This window comes from Colossoma macropomum, unplaced genomic scaffold (genome assembly GCF_904425465.1).
Source record: "Colossoma macropomum unplaced genomic scaffold, Colossoma_macropomum, whole genome shotgun sequence".
Lineage (NCBI taxonomy): Eukaryota > Metazoa > Chordata > Actinopteri > Characiformes > Serrasalmidae > Colossoma > Colossoma macropomum.
In genome coordinates this window covers 36104515-36121945 of record NW_023494802.1, presented here as the reverse complement: position 1 = coordinate 36121945, position 17431 = coordinate 36104515, and the positions used below count along the sequence as shown (strand labels likewise).

The following is a 17431-nucleotide window of genomic DNA, read 5'->3' as shown; positions in this document are numbered from 1 at the left end:
AGTATATTTCAATTTTTTCATTTGCATAAGTATCTTGCTCTCACAACTTGCAGATGTTTGGTTGGCAAATACTCATCTGTGTTTTCAGAGTATTAACATCTGTAATTTAAATGTGTTGCAGTTAACCAGGAGAAAGCATGCTGGCGATACAAGACAGCACGACCAAGCTTGGTCGTGGCTATAGAGCACTTGAGTTGCATTTTGAATTGCATTGTGACACATTTTAGAATTAATCTGTGTTTGTGTAGCTTGAAGCATTTGCGTTAGCACACCTGTATGAAGTATATTCGTGGCCTAGAAGCTAGAGATGTGTCCTCCCTTCTACAACTAAGGCGTCAGAGTATTCGCTTGCCGCGACACTCAACAGCATCTACTTTTTAAAAATCCCAAAATAAGTAGAATCCAAATAAGTATTGGACATCTGCACTTATTCAACAACAGGCCAGGCCTGGGGTTTAGTTATTTAAGACCGCACAGTCTTTTAAGACAGTGCTTGCTATAGGCTATACACAATCAATAGTGTGTAACTGTAGCAAAACAAAAACTAGTTTCAAACTGCCACATAGAGCTAATGCAGAACATCTGCCACAAGGTCCTTCTCATCCACTATGAAGCAGGAGGATGTGTCATTGAAGTATAGCCAAGTTACAGCAATGCAGGATACACTGTACAAGATGGAGGGGGAATAAGGAATACTGGAATACGTCCCATGGCAGAAAGGGGCTAAAATATTGCACAAGTATTTAAATATGTATTTTTGGATTGAACGGGAGTGAATGGAGTGTTTAGCATAGAACTACAGGTCACAATACAGGCTGAACATGCAAACCTGAGGGTCGTAGTAGAGGCACATCTCGGTCAAGGACTTGGTCACAAGCAGGATGCAAGAAATCAATGACATCGTTAATCAGTTTGACCAAAGAAAATATGCACCAATTAGCCTGACCTCATCTGCATAGTGCTAATCATCAGTTACTAGCTCCCCTTCATTATTAACAACGTCAATACCCTTGTGAATAATCAACCTTACACATTTTTACACTAATTACCCCAAGTGCAGTCCATCATCCAAGACAAGCCTAGCGTCTAGAGTCTTTTTTAGGTTTGCCATGGTACTACAAGGCTAAAGTAGCTAAGAAGTAATGCTCATATCACACCAATTAGCATCATGAACACTGCATGCCTATAACATCACAAACTTGCCTTAGTTTGTTTAGTTTCTTTAGATTTGCAGTGAAACTACAAGGCTATTATGTAGCTAACAAGTCATGGATGTGCCACAAGGTCCTTCTCATCCACAGTGAGGCAGGAGGATGTGGATACATGGAAGTATAGCTAAGTCACAGCAATGCAGGATACACTGAACAAAATGGAGAATATAACGGCATAACGAATACTGAAATACTGGACAAAATTATATCACATATCACATAGCACACAGCCTTGTCTGTACTTTTGCCCAGTTTATGGATAACAGCATGTCATACACTGTCAGAAACCACATTAGCAAGTCTAGTTTAGATTACTTTAAGATGAACGTGGATTGAAGTAAGTGCATAATGCTAATCAGCAGTTACTTGCTTCTATCCACTATTAGCAATATCAACACACTTTGTAAACTGTCTCTTTCAGAAGGTAAATCAAATTTACACAATTTTCCTCTTATTCTGAACATAACTGATCAGCCAAGAAAAAAAACAGTGCTTTATTTTGCACAGGAGCGATGAGACAATTGTACCTACAGAGTAAAGGAAGCTTATACCCTCTTGTTAGCATTGTTATTAGCCTCAAACAGCTCTGCTTTTCTGATTCTGTATGATGTATGTAATCTTACGTAGTCAAAAAAACAAATAAGCAAGTCTGTTTAAGATTACTTTACAATCTGATGCAAACTGAGGGACATTTGTGTTGATTTAGGCATGCACTTTTAATGATGCAATTGGAGAGGTACAGACTTCCATTTCTTGCTAGCTGCATTAGCATTGTAGCTCCAGGGCAAACTAGAACAAGTATGTCTTGGCTAATTAACCACAACTGGGGTAATGGGAAAACTGTGTGAACAAAACTATTCCTTTAAATATGCTAAATGTTTGAATTTTGAGCATATAGAGTAAGACTAACCCTGATCTCCTCAGGGGCCTCGTCTCGGGGAGCAGAGCTGCCTACATGTCTGGGTAGCGTGCGGTGCTGCAGCTGTGGCGAGAGCATTTGGAGGCTGCTGGCACGAGTGGGCAACCCCTGTCCCACAGCCAGGCCGCTCGTGTCCCCTCCATGAGGCCGCCCTCGCTCGCGCCGCACGTACATGGAGTGCCTGTGTGGCCGCTGCTGGGACGAGAAGGGGCTGGTGTAGCCCAGGCCGTAGGGGAAGTCATGGGCAGCTGAAAGTCCTCCTCCGCCTCCTCCCCCTCCAGGGTCTAAGGGGTCTGTGGCTTTGGCCTCGTCCTGCTGCTGGCTCTTGTGGCGTGACGAGGAGCGGCGGAGCGAGGTGTCTGGCTTGGTCCGGCCTCCGGCTGAGGGGCTGTGCCGCAGGTTGGGGCTGCCCGGTGCTGGCAGGTTCAGGTTGACGTTCAGGTCCAGGCAGCTGGAGGGGAAGTAGCGGGACGAAGGTAGGGGTAGCTCATCCTGAAGCAGGCGTGGGTCACTCAGGTTGCTGACGGATTTGGCATCGCTCAGTGTCCCATGGCTCTTGGACAGGCTCAGAAATGATGAAGAGCCCTTTCCACCCGAGGACTCGCCGTAGCCATGGCGGCCCTGCTTCTCCCGCTCCCCCTGCAGCGTGTTGGTCTTGCCCTCTACAAAGGAGTGGCGGTTCTGGGAGTGGCGAGAGGCATTGGATTTGAGGTATTTGGCACCGGGGCCATCCGAGGGCTTGCCAAAGTCAAAGTCGGCTGCTTTGGCTTTGGCCTTCTTGGGGCTGAGGCCGGCATGTGGCAGGTTGGATAGGTCTTTCCCACATGACGCCGAGCGGTTGAGGGGCTGGGGTGGCTGGTAGGATTTAGGGTGCAGCGTGGGACTCAGGCTACTGGAGCCTGGCCCAGCGCCATTCAGGAAGGCCTCAGTGCTTGGCGGGAGCAGGTCGTCATGACCGTGACGCGGCAGGCTCGAACAGTCCCGGCTGTTAGAACGATGGTGCCCTGAGCTCTTACTACCGTGACTCCTGATGAAGAGCAAGCAAAGGAGGGAGAGAGATAGAAAGACAGAGAATAGAGATTCTTCAACACTATATAAACCCACATATTGCTGCAAGGAAACTCAATTTTTTCATTTTAATTATTATTTTTATACACCTTTTGGAAAGGCCAAAGTGATCATTTCATGACAAACTAAGAGACAGAAATTTTAGAAAGATGTTTTTTTCCTGTTACATGAACAGATATTGTGCTAAGCTCCCTTCTTTCTGAGATCCTAGGCTTTCTTATGACAGCAACATTATATAAACTGCTGCCATGTGTTACCACTAGAAAGCATAATGTGGGCTAATATGCACAAATACAGTTAGTGTTCAGGTCATTTCTTCATATTGTTAAATCAAATGAGCTCATTAAGTGTCTAAGTATGCTAATTTGTCATTAGGCACACTTGAGCTCTGATTGCAAACAGTCTTCAATTAAGCTTTAAACAATTAACCTTGTTTAATTAAGTTGGATCAACTGGAACAGTTGGCAAAAATTAACTCATTCGTCTCAGATTAGTGGAGATGAGACATGGAATCGTACTGAAATATTCAGCATTTAGAAACTGGTATTGTTATTTACACAGTGAAAAGTGACTGGCCAAATCTGACCAATACAGTGCTCACAACACTGCAATGGACTTCAGTAAATAGGTGAGGGCAAAAGTACTGATCAAGGATCAGCTTCTGAAATGAAACAGGTTGTATTTACAGCTGGTAGCCAAGGGGTCAACGAACTTGATGATGACTTGTGAGGATCATGGATTTGATACTAGCAGATTGAAACTGTGCACTTGACCAACACACTTAACCTCAAGGTGCCCTGACTATGGCCCTGCAGCATAAACTGTGCCTTTGGGCAACATACACTTTCTTAAGCCAAGCATACAAATAAATCCGCAGTATGTTTGGTTTTCTGTGAAATTGAAAGAAGTAGCATTGCTAAGAGTTTTTCGGACCACGTCATTTATCTATGACATATTAATATCACAAACACAGGCTCAAAAAGTCAGATTCACCCCCTCGAGGAAGGGGTCTGAAGCACAAACAACGTTACAAAATGCGCTTTCACATGTTGCGTGCAATTACACGTTTCCACTACAGAGGTCTCCAAATCCCCAAAACTTACACAGTGTAATTTTAAACAATAGAACACAAAAGTGTGTAATTGCGAATATAAATCACGATTTGGTCGCAGGCGTCAGCTGAATGTTGAGTGACAGATCACGATGGCAGTGATATTATTTGTGATATAACACACAACCCTGAGTGTTTTATTGCTTTCATACAACAGTCCTGCAAAATAAAGAAAAAAGTAAAGGAAAGAAGCCCTAAATATTGTTTCAAATGTGCTTTAATATTGGCAGCTCTTTCTGCCACAATAATGTATTAACCCTTTGTGTTAGGGATACAGCCATAAAACTGATCCAATATCACGGTCAGCTCAGCTTTCTTTCAGTATTTGCCAGACTAACCTGACTATCATTTCTGTTCCAGTCTGTCTGCATAGCATTTCACAACTCATCTTGTTTGCTGAACTGTATTCTGTTAATTTTTGGCTAATTCCAGTTTGTTTAGTTGTTCACCTGCCAACCGAAAAGTTACGACAGGTTCTTGAATTTGATGAAGGCCTGCAGTCACACTTGTCTTCAGAATCTGATCAAATATACTGTAGATCAAATATTACCTTATACATTCATTTTCTGTTATTGTATGTGCTTAGGTAGAAACTTAGTAACCGTTAGCTGCAGCGTAAAAGCGATTTGTTACTTAACAACTGGTGCTCAGTGGAATAACACAGTTATCGTGGAAAGAAAAACAGAGTAGAACATTTCTCAGCCAGACTGTGTGGTCAGAACGGATTATTGTATATATCTTGTCCTTTGGTGAAAACTCATGCTTGAAACGCCTGTTGTTTATGGTCAAAGCCTACGATTTATATGCTCAGTTTGAGTATGTCAGGGTGTTACTGTCAATAACCAAAGCTACAACATACAGAAACAAGAAGTAACAAACTCGAAGACAGCCTAGAATAAAATTCTGGCATGTCTGAAATTCATATGATCGTCCAACAGCTTAACTGGAAATCATCCTGGTAGTTAATTGGGTGCGTGCATGTTAAATAATGGCCGCTGAAGCTGAAATTCAGCCTAATTCTGAAGATTAATCAGTGACAGCCAAGTTGGACTCAAAAACTGTTTCAAAATCATACAGTGTATGCCAGACATAAGAGTAGGGAGAATCTAGCAGCGGCAATTCATATTTACAAGAATAAACATATGTGGAAAACACACAGTCATACTGATACACATTGGTTTAGGCAACATCCAGCAGGGTGCGAATTCTCCTCCTGACCTGCTGAGGGCGGCATTGTCATGGTGGGGTTTTCTCTTGGAGGAGCGGATGGGTGTAGGGGTGGGTGGGCCAGTGCGGTCCGTGTGGCACTGCGTCTGGAAAACGGGGTGATTCAGGCTCTGTTCCGTCAGAAAACGCTCATTTGGGTTTAAAAGCAGCAGGTTCTGAAACGGCAGTCACAAGCACACACATAAATGAGTAAACCAGAGCATTCTTTAGCTGGATGGTCTTAACTCCATCTGAACACAACAGATCAATGGACCAAGAAAGTTATAATGGACAAAGAATGTAATTTCCTTAAGAGGTACTGTATATTGTGTGAATCATAGATCTTGAACATGGCGTAAAATACACTGCCTTACATTACATTACTATGTTGCCTGTTCTGCATTTATCTAAAGAGGCAGTTGACTCAAAAGTGGTATTAATAATAATGAATGAAAGTGAATAGCCACTAGCTATCTATCGTCAACTCTGGAGTCGCTCAGGTGGGAGTCTGAGTAAAGTCTGAAGTCTCTGAGGTGCAAATCCAAGTCGAGCCTCAAGTCTCTGAGGTGTGAGTCCAAGTCAATTCCCAGGTTTTTCAGGTGTGAGTCCAAGTCAATTCCCAGGTTTCTGAGGTGTGAGTCAAGTCAATTCCCAAGTTTCTGAGGTGTGAGTCCAAGACAATTCCCAAGTTTCTGAGGTGTGAGTCCAAGTCAATTCCCAGGTTTCTCAGATGTAATTCCAAGTCAATTCCCCAGTTTTGCAGGTGTGAGTCCAAGTCAATTCCCAGGTGTCTGAGGTGTGAGTCCAAGTCAATTCCCAGGTGTCTGAGGTGTGAGTCCAAGTCAATTCTTGAGTCTCTGAGGTGTGAGTGCAAGTCAATTCTTGAGTCTCTGAGGTGCGAGTCCAAGTCAATTCTTGAGTTCCGGAGGTGTGAGTCCAAGTCAGTTTCTCAGTTTCTGAGGTGTGAATCCAAGTCAATCTCCAGTTTCTCAGGTGTGAGTCTAAGTCAATTATCCAGTTTCTGAGGTGTGAGTCCAAGTCAAAGTTTAAATCTCTGAGGTACAAGTCAAGTTTTAGGTCACTGGCAAAAACAGTAAATCTTGTTCTGTTCTTTTGACTTTCACTTCCATGTATGCATTAACCCCCAAACAAATATATTATATTGACTGTTAAGTTATCTATAACTTACTAAACTTACTACTTACTAAAAACATGACTTACAAACTTACTAACTTACAAACTTACTGAATCAACTTTTATTAGCCATTAGACTAGTACTATCTATCAGGCTAAAAAGTTCTATGTAAATGTCAAGTTTTGTGCTTGATTTCTTCTTAGGAGTTTTCAGCCAAGAGTCCAAGTCCAGTCACAAGTCAGTTAAGGACTAACTAGTCTGAGTCGAAATGCAAGTCAGTCATCATGCAACTCAATACAACTTGAGTCTGCGTCACTAAACTCAAGTCCAAGTGTCTGAATTGCCCCTTCAGCTGAAATGCTGAAGAAACTGACCTTTGAGCTGACACTGCACAATGCCAATGTTGTGCTAGTCAGAGTACCTGACACTGCCATTTGGTGTTACTGCAGTGATTTAAAACTCCAATCAGAAACACTGCCACAAACACCCCATGATTAGTTTGGAGTTTACTCAAAGAGAGCATGGTAACCACACATGTCGTAGATTTTAGGCACTGTTGCTGCAGTATTGAAAACTTGCCTGCTCGTTGCAATGATTTTCTGATCAGGGTTTTAATGTCCTTGGTGAAGTTCAAGGTTAATTATGTCATAACGTTCAACAGCAGCTCATTCAAATGCATACAAACGGGAGAAATTGAGGTACGAATACAATTAGCATATGATCAGCATATTAATAGTATCTCATCCTCGGCTAAATAAGAGATGTTAATATGAATCACCCTAATTATCATAAATATGGAACAGCTTCACTGGGCGCTCAATGAATCGTGACCCACCTAAAGCAGCCTAAAGCTCTTTTATATCTTCTGTCTCTCGCTGAGCAACATTAAAATCTTTCAGTCTCAGAAAGAAAGATCAAGAAGCCAAGAGCTAAGAAGAAGTTATTGTTATCCCACACATATACAAGTATATAGTGGAAAGAAACCACCTCCATGTTTCTTCAGGGCCTTAATGCATATACAAGACAGGGTCTGTGCTTACAATAGCAGACAGTGCAAGTGAACAACATGGGCCAAAACAAAGCATTGTGCAGAGTATAAGAAGAAATATGTACAGTCTGTACTAGTAAATATGAGCAGTATGCACACAGCACATATCAGGAAGCTGTGAAATCAGTGAACAAATTCCTAAATGCCAATATTTGAGAAATTTTGAAAGCTGCTCTATTCATTCATTTCATGTAGTAATCTCTACTTTCTAAATAACCTGCCAAACACCCATACAATAATGTTAATTTCCACTTTATTATGGTTATCTTCAATGTTATTTTACTGCAAAGCCAGTGGTGGTAAATATTCACGTCCCACATGTTTAATACTATACTTAAGCCAGCTATACTTAAACACAGACATCTAAAACATTATAAGCTTGTAACAGACATTCAAGTGGCATATTCTTTACTTTGTATGTTGCACTTACAGTGAATCCAGCAGTCTTACTGAATGTTATTGGAATAGTCTGTTAGCCTGTTAGCTGTCTGCTGAGCTTGCACTTCACAGAGCTTTTACTTTATATACATTTTTACTTTATATACACACAGTTTGTAACAGCAATCATTTAATTTTACTTTATATGTGTGCAATTTATTTGTATTTGTGAGATGCTGCTGGTGTAGGTTTTCTTGCTTTCTGTAATGCACACAAAAGCAACTTAAACACTAACTGTGGACCTGTAGTACCATGTTTATGATTCAAATTGAAAACTAACCACTAAACAGATTAATTCAGAATGCAAATGTTGATCATTTTTGAATTTTACTGAGTAATCATGACATCCCTACTTTCTTTTAAAGCAAATGTTCAGCAAAAAATCCACTTTACTCCACCTTTACCAAATGTAGCCAGCCAAGACATGTTTGGTCAAGCAAATTAAGTAAGGACTTGCATACAAGTCTTGTTCAGGTTTTCATAGATAACAGTACGTCATATAGTGGTAGAAGCAAGTCCATTTGAGATCACTTAACAACTGAACATAGTTTGAAGCAAAAGTGAGATGATTTAGGCATGCTACTTGGCCTACACTATGTACTCTGAATGTACTGTCAGTGTGATGTTCAATACAGCCTATTGGATAACATCTTTCACGCTGACATATCTTACTAAGATGAGAATGAGTCTCCTGGGTGTTGGACCTAAAGGTTTTGTGTCTGCTTTTTTTCTCTTTCAGCTGTTATAGCAGTATAGATGTTTGCGTCTCCCTCTCCATTGTCTTCCCTGTCAAACTGTCTTTTGAGACTCTTAAACACTGAGGGTTCACTGAAGGTTTTTTTCAGTCTCTCGCTCTTGCTGACATTAAAGTATGACAGTTTTTATCCAGGCGACATTTAACTTTTATGGTGGTGACCTTTTGGCTAACGCCTTCACGACTCACAGCACACACGATTATAACACTGCATCTAGGAGTAAAGTCACGCAAAATAGAAAGGCAGAGAGGGTCAGAGCAAAAGAGGGAACAGAAAAAGGGTAAAGAAAAAGTGCCATTGCAGAGATGAGAGAAACTCTGTCAGAATAAAAAGTTCTGTGCAGGTTTTCCATTCATAAAGGTGCAAACAATGCAAATGGGCTTTAAGGGTACAGCAGTGGTTTTAAGATCCAACCATGTACCTCAAACAAAATTTTCTCAGGGGAAAAGTACATATTCGTACCTTTTCATAACCTAATGTTTTAAAACAGGACAATAAGGTAAAGAGATTGGAGATAAGACAGGGTGGTGTTAATACGACTTAAAATATATAATTGCAGTGAAGCGTGGTACAATTACGTTTCTTAACTAAAAGTACTGAAGATGTACCCTTTAGGGTACCACCTCAGTGACAAGAGAAGTACCTTTTTTTCTGAGAGTGAAGATGCTCAGCTGTGCTCTACAAAAGCAGAAGTAGATTAACACCACTTCCCCTTAGTCTAAACTGTGTAGTTCGGCTGGACAAAAGTATACTGCATGCTAAATGTAATGATAATGTACCAGTAATAGCATATTTGCCATCTGTTCAACTTCTGTCAATATTCTCCGCCGACATGAACTCTCTACCCAATCAACTGTCGTCTCTGGCAGTGACTTGACAACAACCAAGAAGATCAACTGGCTGTGTACGAGGAAGTGCGACTTTTCCTGAATGCTAAAAGGAGTAGAATCTTCTATAGCGGCTCAAAGGGGCCTCAAACTGAGCTACGGATATTTGAGTTATGTGTGGAAAATGTAAAGTTTCAGCCTCTGAATGAAGCAAAGTTCTTCACAATATTTTTCACTTTTTCAAATCGGAGAGATGTGAGTGAAAGAGCCCCTTTTCTGCGGTTAGAATAGCATGCTGAAATTCCAAAAAAATATGTGGCGTCCAGTGTGTATAGTTTTGATGAGAAAAAAAAACACCCAAATATATGAAATCTGTCATTTCAAATAATTTGCACTGGAGCTATGAGGCTAATGTAGCTAACAAGCTATGGAACTCTGAAGTCATGTCATCCTTCTGTAGTCAGCGATACCTCCACATAAGGAACTCTAAGTCTTTTTTTTTTATACAGTCTGTTCTAGAGATATTTAACAAATCAGAATTCACAGAGTTCACAGTGGTGGCGATAGGAGCCAGATGTCTGAAGAGTTGAATGCCTCTAAAAGCTACAACACAGACAGTTGTTACATTAAATGGTTATAAATACACCATGATGCACAAGATGTTTCTACGATAGTTTTGAGATTTTTGTACAAATACTTCAGTGGCGGACAGGTACATGCAGGGCGATCTAAGGCAACATAGTGCCCAAAGAAAACTTATTTTTTCAAATTTTCCACTATTTCAACATCAGCAACATTACATGTAAAACTCAGAAGACGTGTAGATTCACTGATTGCTTTGGATAGTAAATAAAATGGCTATATATGTGTTGTGGACATTGTGACCCCTGGATCCCTTCACCACCACTGTAAACAACTCTTACTTTGTACACTTATCTACAACAGAGCATTTCACATCAAACTACTCTGAATTACTTTGTTTACATCTCAATTATTGAATTTTGCTGAAAACTTGGTGAAACTCTCATTAAATCTCAGCACCACAAGAGAAACAAATGACACAGTGATTAAGAGCTCTGTTCAGCAAGCGCCGCATACACCGTGTCATTTTGGCCAAAAAGAGGTCGCTTTGCTTTGAAAGGTCATTTTTGTTTGAAGTACATTACTGGCTAAAGACTGCCACCCTTGTCAAAACACTCCATGCAAAACAGCAAGCTTTGTAAAGTAACATGGTTAAGTAGCTCTGGCAGTTTGAGCCTACAGTTAGAGTAGCTGGTGTTACATAATAGTGTTGAAGTTTAGTAGTAGGCTTACTTTCATGCAGCATTATATCAGTGCAGTGAACAGTTACTTGTATGATGAATGTAGCACTATTTTTGACTATTTAACAACTTCATAATTCTCATAAGGAGAATTCGCGTCTGGGGACAGCCTGTTAAAAACTTGTGCTTTTAACAACTAAAACTGTTTGATATCTGCCGCTAACAAGAATACACCACCTCTAAAACCCATGCCCAAATCCCTCAAGTCCATCCTTTTTTGCAGCAATGCAATGATAACACAGGCCAAACAAGCTAGCTCGAAAGTTGCAACTGTTAGCTACACAATTCTTTTAAGGGATAGTGCTTATTTTTACTGCATGTAATGTGTTTTTTTGCACACGTGACACACTTCTACGTACTCATCTGGAGTTTTTGTGAGGACCTTTCAGTGGTTATAACTTACATTATATCCACAGGCTAGCAACACACTTGTTTTTCATCAGACAATGTTGTTGAGGCTCTAAGCGTTGGACTGGTTTTTAAAATTCATTCCCACCCTATTAAGTCTATGTTCCCAACCACATTTCACACAAAATTTCTCTTAGTTGTCCCCAGACGTTCTCATTACGAAATCACATGTGGCCCTGTAAGACTAGCTGCAGACCACAGAACTTAATTGGTCTATGGAAGCTTATAACCACACCAATTACCACTGTGCAAACCACACGCACACATCATAACACGCTCACCTCAAGCCACATCAAATTAAGTCTTCTCAAACAGAATTCACTCTTGTGGTTTCTCACTCTGTTTGACATACTGTTACCTATAAAAACGACCGAGAGTACAAACAAAATTCAGGCTTCAAGTCCGTTTTCAGCTTTCTCAAGTGTGTTTATATGTCATATCAGAAACAACATCAGTAAGCTTAGTTGAAATTACTTAACTCAATGAGGTGAGTGTGTGATGTTTTAAGCATGCAATTTGGTGGCTATAAGCTTCCATTACTTGTTGCACAAAACTGAAGAAGCAAAGACACCAAACATCTTGGTTGACTACATTGGGGCTCAGAGGAAAACTGTAAATTTGATTTAGCTTGGTTTGCTTTAGTTTAGTTTTGTGACTGAAATTGACCACATAATTGAAACTAAAGGAAGGTATACAGATAATAAACTGAGTTAAGGCTGTGATGCCATGCAGCTGAGGGTAAGTGAAAGTAGCTCTGTCACTGTGAGAGATACCAAAAAGCCAGGTAAATGTGTAAGGAGCTTTTAGTATAAGCAGTGAGTCATCAGCAAGTGGAAACATGCACTACTGCCCACCGGTCAGGCACACATAAACCATACATGCACATGAACCTGCAGGCGCATATACACACTCATGCCCTTTAAGATAAAGCACAGCACACTGCTCGCACCAACACACACATTCACAGACACATGCAAGCACATGTAGGCCAACATACAATACTGTGCAAAAGTCAGAGAAAGCATTATTTCATTTCCACTCAAACCAGTCATTAAGTACTGGCTATTCATTTATATGGAGGTATTTCTGAGGAGATTAGATATAAGATAAATCACTTGCATAAAAAAGAGGAAAGACGAAGAAAAAAAACACGAGATTCCAAATCTAGATTTCCAAAAATCATTAAAAGATACAGAGAAATGTGGGCTCCTAACAACCATGCTAAACCTGGTAGAGCACCAAAATTGTCCCCATCAGATAAACAGTATGTGAAGCTTTCATCTGGGAGAGAGAAGAGAAAATCAAGCTCCACTCTTGCTTTAGATCTGAAAAACAGGTGTTACTGTCCATCCTTCCACTGTGAGAAGACGACTCATGGCAATGAGTCTGAAAGGATGTGTAGCTGTCAAGAAGCCCTTACTGAGAAACAGGAAATTGACAAAGAAGCACAAATAAGCTGCTGCCGTTTTCCGAACAGTGAACTGGCCACTCCAGAGTAAATTGCTGAATGTTTGGGATTACTTGCATTGTGGAAAGCAGAAAGTGCAACAAACTTCTAAGAATGAACTTTGTGGAGATGCGGAAAAATATCTTGAAAATTTCCTGACAGCAATTCTCATGAAACGAATGAATGCTGTAATAAAGGTGAAGCATGGACACACTATATATTGAAAAATGTGATCTTATATTTAGTCATTGAGGCTTCTGTGTAATTTTTTGTTAAATATATGTTTTCTGTTTTCTTCCTGACACTGCAAAAATCAATAGCTTAATGGCCGTCTTGATTGGAAATTAAATCAATGACTGGACTGTGCACGTAGCGCAGCATGTACTGTGCAAACTAATGCCATCTAACATGTAAAAGACTGAGAGATACACTTAATTCTCTCTCCCTCTCCTTTATGCTCTGTCTCTCCTCTCTCCTCTGATAGAAGCCTAGGCCAGCACTGGCAGTCAAAATCAATGTTCCATTACGCACTGAGCCCATCTGTGTCTCTCTCACACACGCGCACACACACACACAGCTCAGTGGTCTGGTGTCTCTTACCTTCATTAGGTCCAGCATGGGGCCGTTGATGATGCCGAGGTATCTCCTCTCCAGAGTCTGCGGGTGGCTCACTGTGGGGAACTGCAGTATACAGTGAAAGAGTGTATAAGAGCACAGTCTTACACACACACACACACAAGCTTTCCTATGTCAGGACATGGGGACATAACAATAATAATATTAATATAAAAATATAATGATAAATTAATAATGATAATAATATGTCCCATATGTTAATGAATAGTCCCCTTTGTATTATATATGTGTGAGTATCTATATGTAAAAGAATTTCTATTTATATGTAAAAGTCTAATCCTAAATCTATCCTTAACCTCAATATTACAAATGGAACCTAAAATAAAACAAAATAAAATAAAGCACTTTACAGTTTGGATCCTTTTGATAGTCCTGTAGGTCATCCCTGAACATTTTTGTCCTGAAAATACACAAAGTGGGCACCCAATAGCGTTGCTGCTGGCAGGTTGCGACATACTTCCATAAGGCCTGTGGTTTAGCAGCCCGGTCTGTGTGTGTGTGTGCATGGATGTGTGTGTGTGTTTTCCATGTTTTCTACTGCCACCATCTGCTGCAAGCAGTTCTGCCTCCCAGCTGCTGAGATCCTTTATGGATGCACCGAAGTAATGCAGATTTCACACACTGATCTTCAAATGATCCTTACAGCTGCAGGTGAGTGATACACTTTATGTCCAAAAGTTTGTAGACACCTCCTCATCCAGGGTTTCTCCTGAAACTAACGGTATTAATAGGGAATTTGTCCGCTATTTTTGCTGCAGCAACAACCTCTACTTTCCTGAGAAGGCTACCCTAAGTATTGCAAAATTGCTGTGACGATTTGATTGCATTCAGCTACAAGAGCATTAGTGAAGTCAGAAACTGATGTTAGATGATTAGTTCTGGATCAAAACCAGCACTCCAACTTATCCCACAGACTGAATGGAGCTCTATCACTCCAGAGAATGCAGTTTCACAGTCTAATGCTGGGGGTTTTATACCCCTCTAGTCGACACATGGTATTAGACATGGTGACCTTAAGACTCGTGCGGCTGCTCCAGAGCATCCTATCAGCAATGCTTTTCTGTGGAGATTAATAAAGCTGCATGTGTGGAATTGGATGCCTGTGTCAGCAACAGGTGCATGTTAAAGCAGCTGAACTGACTAGTCAGAACGTGACTACAAACTTTTGAATATATATTGTGTATAAAGAACAAATAACTCTGTTACATCCACATATACCATATACTCGGAAGCCAGAGAACAAATGGAGACAACAGAAGTTAGAACCTGACCGATTTACAGTATATTTGCAATATGATTACTCCTTACTCGTCTGGCAGGTCCCTTCAATCCAATAAATTACTGTTCACTGTCCAACACTCTCGATCAAAGCTTAAGGGACATCAGACGTTTTCAGTAGCTGCCCCTAAGTTGTGGAATAGTATACCCTTTAATGTGAGATCTGCATCAACTATTGGTGAGTCTTGCCTCAAGACTTATGTCTTTCCTTAGGCTTATGATTGTGTAATTTTTTTTATTTTATGTACCCAGTTATTTATCTAAACTATTCATTTTTATTTTAGATGTATGTATTACTTCTTGTTTTCTTTTTATATTTTATTGTTTTTGCTTTTTAATTGCACTGTTAGTTCGTGTTTCTATGATCAAAAATGATGGTTCTTCAAGAGTTCTTTAGTACAGAAAACAGTTCTATATAGAACCATGAACACTCAAAGAACCCTTTTGCATGGTTAAATGTTTCTTTTTGCGTCGTGAAATGGAAGAACACTTTTTGGTGCTATGTAGAACCCTTTAAAAAAAAAATTTCCTTACTAAAGAACCCTTTAATAACCATATTTTTTAAGTGTGTACCAGTGTATACTACAAGCACAACCACTGAAATGCACTATTGCTATATTTTTTCATATTCTGAAAAACATATGAAAAAGATTATGCTAACTCACACACTATCACTCTGTTTGATCCTGCACCTGTGTCAGTGCTGGGAACCATCTCAAAATTTGCCCCCTTCCTAAAACTCCTAATGTGACCGTTTACTGTGTTTATTTTGAACATACTTACCCACGATTCTGTTATCAGCATGGGCCAAATGAATAATAAAGTAATAAAATAATGAAGTAAAATAAAGTAATAAAATTAATTCTAGGTTACTTTTTGGTATTTATATCATTTCACTTTGTGTTGCTGCTGTTTATTTGAGTTTTAGTTTCAATAATATTTGTTATGATGACTCTCTTACCATAAACAGGCCACTGAAGATGTGAGCAAGTTTAGACCTGTGATAACAGGCATAAAGATCCAGTGAGCAAATGTAATTTGTGGAGCCGAGTCAGTTTATTACAATCCTTGAAGATTCATAAGAACAGGCAATTTCTATGTCATTGTTAAAAACTGTGAGTGGCCCACATCAAGCAACACCTGACTGTCATGTTCCCGTGCTCCACCTTACATGTATACCCAATAGGTATAGCGCCATCCAGTGTGCAAATTGTGTATGACAACATACACATGCATAAGCCTTATATAAATGTAGCTCTGACAATTACTTGGTAATTAGTAATTAATAAATATAATCACTTTTTAAGATATTTGATAATAGACAACTGAAAGTCATATTTGATCAGTTAGGTCCTAATAGAAGCCCTTTGCGATTCTCTTCTGTTTGATGCTGACACCTACTGGCATCTCTGTAATTGAAATCTCAAATACATTTGCCGTCTACATGAAGTTCAAAGATTGCCATCTCATTACCATAGAGAAACAACAATGCTGATTTATTCAGTATACTAGTTCAAACAGGTCCATATGCAATTGTAAAAACAATCTGCCACGTTTCTGGAAACTGTTGATTTGAGTGGCGACCTACTTCTACTCTATCACTAGCAGAACAGCTGCAGAGTGCAGAGCTGTGGAATATGGACTGAGGTATGATATAACAGGAAAGATATGATTCAGAGAGAGAGAGAGAGAGAGAGACATGTAGACTGGTCTTGGGTTTTGTCAGCAGGTCTAAACCATCTCTCTCTCTCTCACACACACACACACACGGATACATACTGATATACACAAACACACACACACACACTCAGAAGACGCAAGCATGAGTCACCACAATCCAATCAGTCACAGCACAGAATGCCCAACCAGAGAGAGAGAGAGGGAGAGAGAGAGAGAGAGACAGAAAGAGTGGAAGAGAGAGAGAGAGAGAGAGAGCTGGAGAGAGAGAGTGTGTTTGGGAGGAGGTGGAAGGACTAGTGAGAAGATCAAGGATAGAGAGTGAGAAGAGAACGGAAGATAGAGAGAGAGAGAAAGAGAGAGAGAGAGAGAGGGGAGAGAGGAGAGGAAAAGAGAGAGAGAGACAGAGGGCTGCAAAGAAAGAGAGTGTTTGGGAGGAGGTGGAGGGACGAGTGAGAAGATCAAGGATAGAGAGTGAGAAAAGAACGAGAGAGAGCGAGAGAGAGAGAGAGAAAGAGAGAAAGAGAGGGGCAGAAGCAGGCAGAGGCCCACCCGTAGTCCGTGGAAGCGGGGGTTGTTGTAGAAAAGCTTCATCTGCTCTGGAGGGAGGGGTCCCAGGACTTTCTGGATGGTGAAGAGCTGATCTATCTCACTCTCGCCCGGAAACAACGGCTGCCCATCGCTCAGCTCGCCCAGAATACACCCCACTGACCACATGTCCACTGCTTTCCCATACGGAGCTCTGCAAGATCGAGAGATGATGGCTCTTATTCATCAAAGTTACGTATGCTTATATTTGATCATAAAATGAGCACAAAATGCTTGATTTGCGGTTCACTAACCAAAATTATTATCAATATCATTTATAGTATCAATAATACAAATAAAAATAGAAAATGACAGCAGTGCTACTAATAATTTGTGTACAAGGCAATCTGCTACAAA

The 17431-nt window shown here is 40.4% G+C and overlaps 1 protein-coding gene across 1 annotated transcript in view; it reads right to left on the bottom strand.

Annotated features, from left to right (window-relative positions):
- The window catches only part of LOC118822772 (cyclin-dependent kinase-like 5), a 119311-nt gene that overhangs the window by 14174 nt on the left and 87706 nt on the right, over positions 1-17431 (bottom strand). The window contains exons 9-12 of the mRNA XM_036592043.1: positions 17039-17228; positions 13496-13576; positions 5528-5691; positions 2122-3157 (exon numbers count right to left, since the gene is read on the bottom strand). Coding sequence (XP_036447936.1) covers positions 2122-3157; positions 5528-5691; positions 13496-13576; positions 17039-17228 — 1471 coding nt within the window. The remainder of the gene's footprint in view (positions 1-2121; positions 3158-5527; positions 5692-13495; positions 13577-17038; positions 17229-17431) is intronic.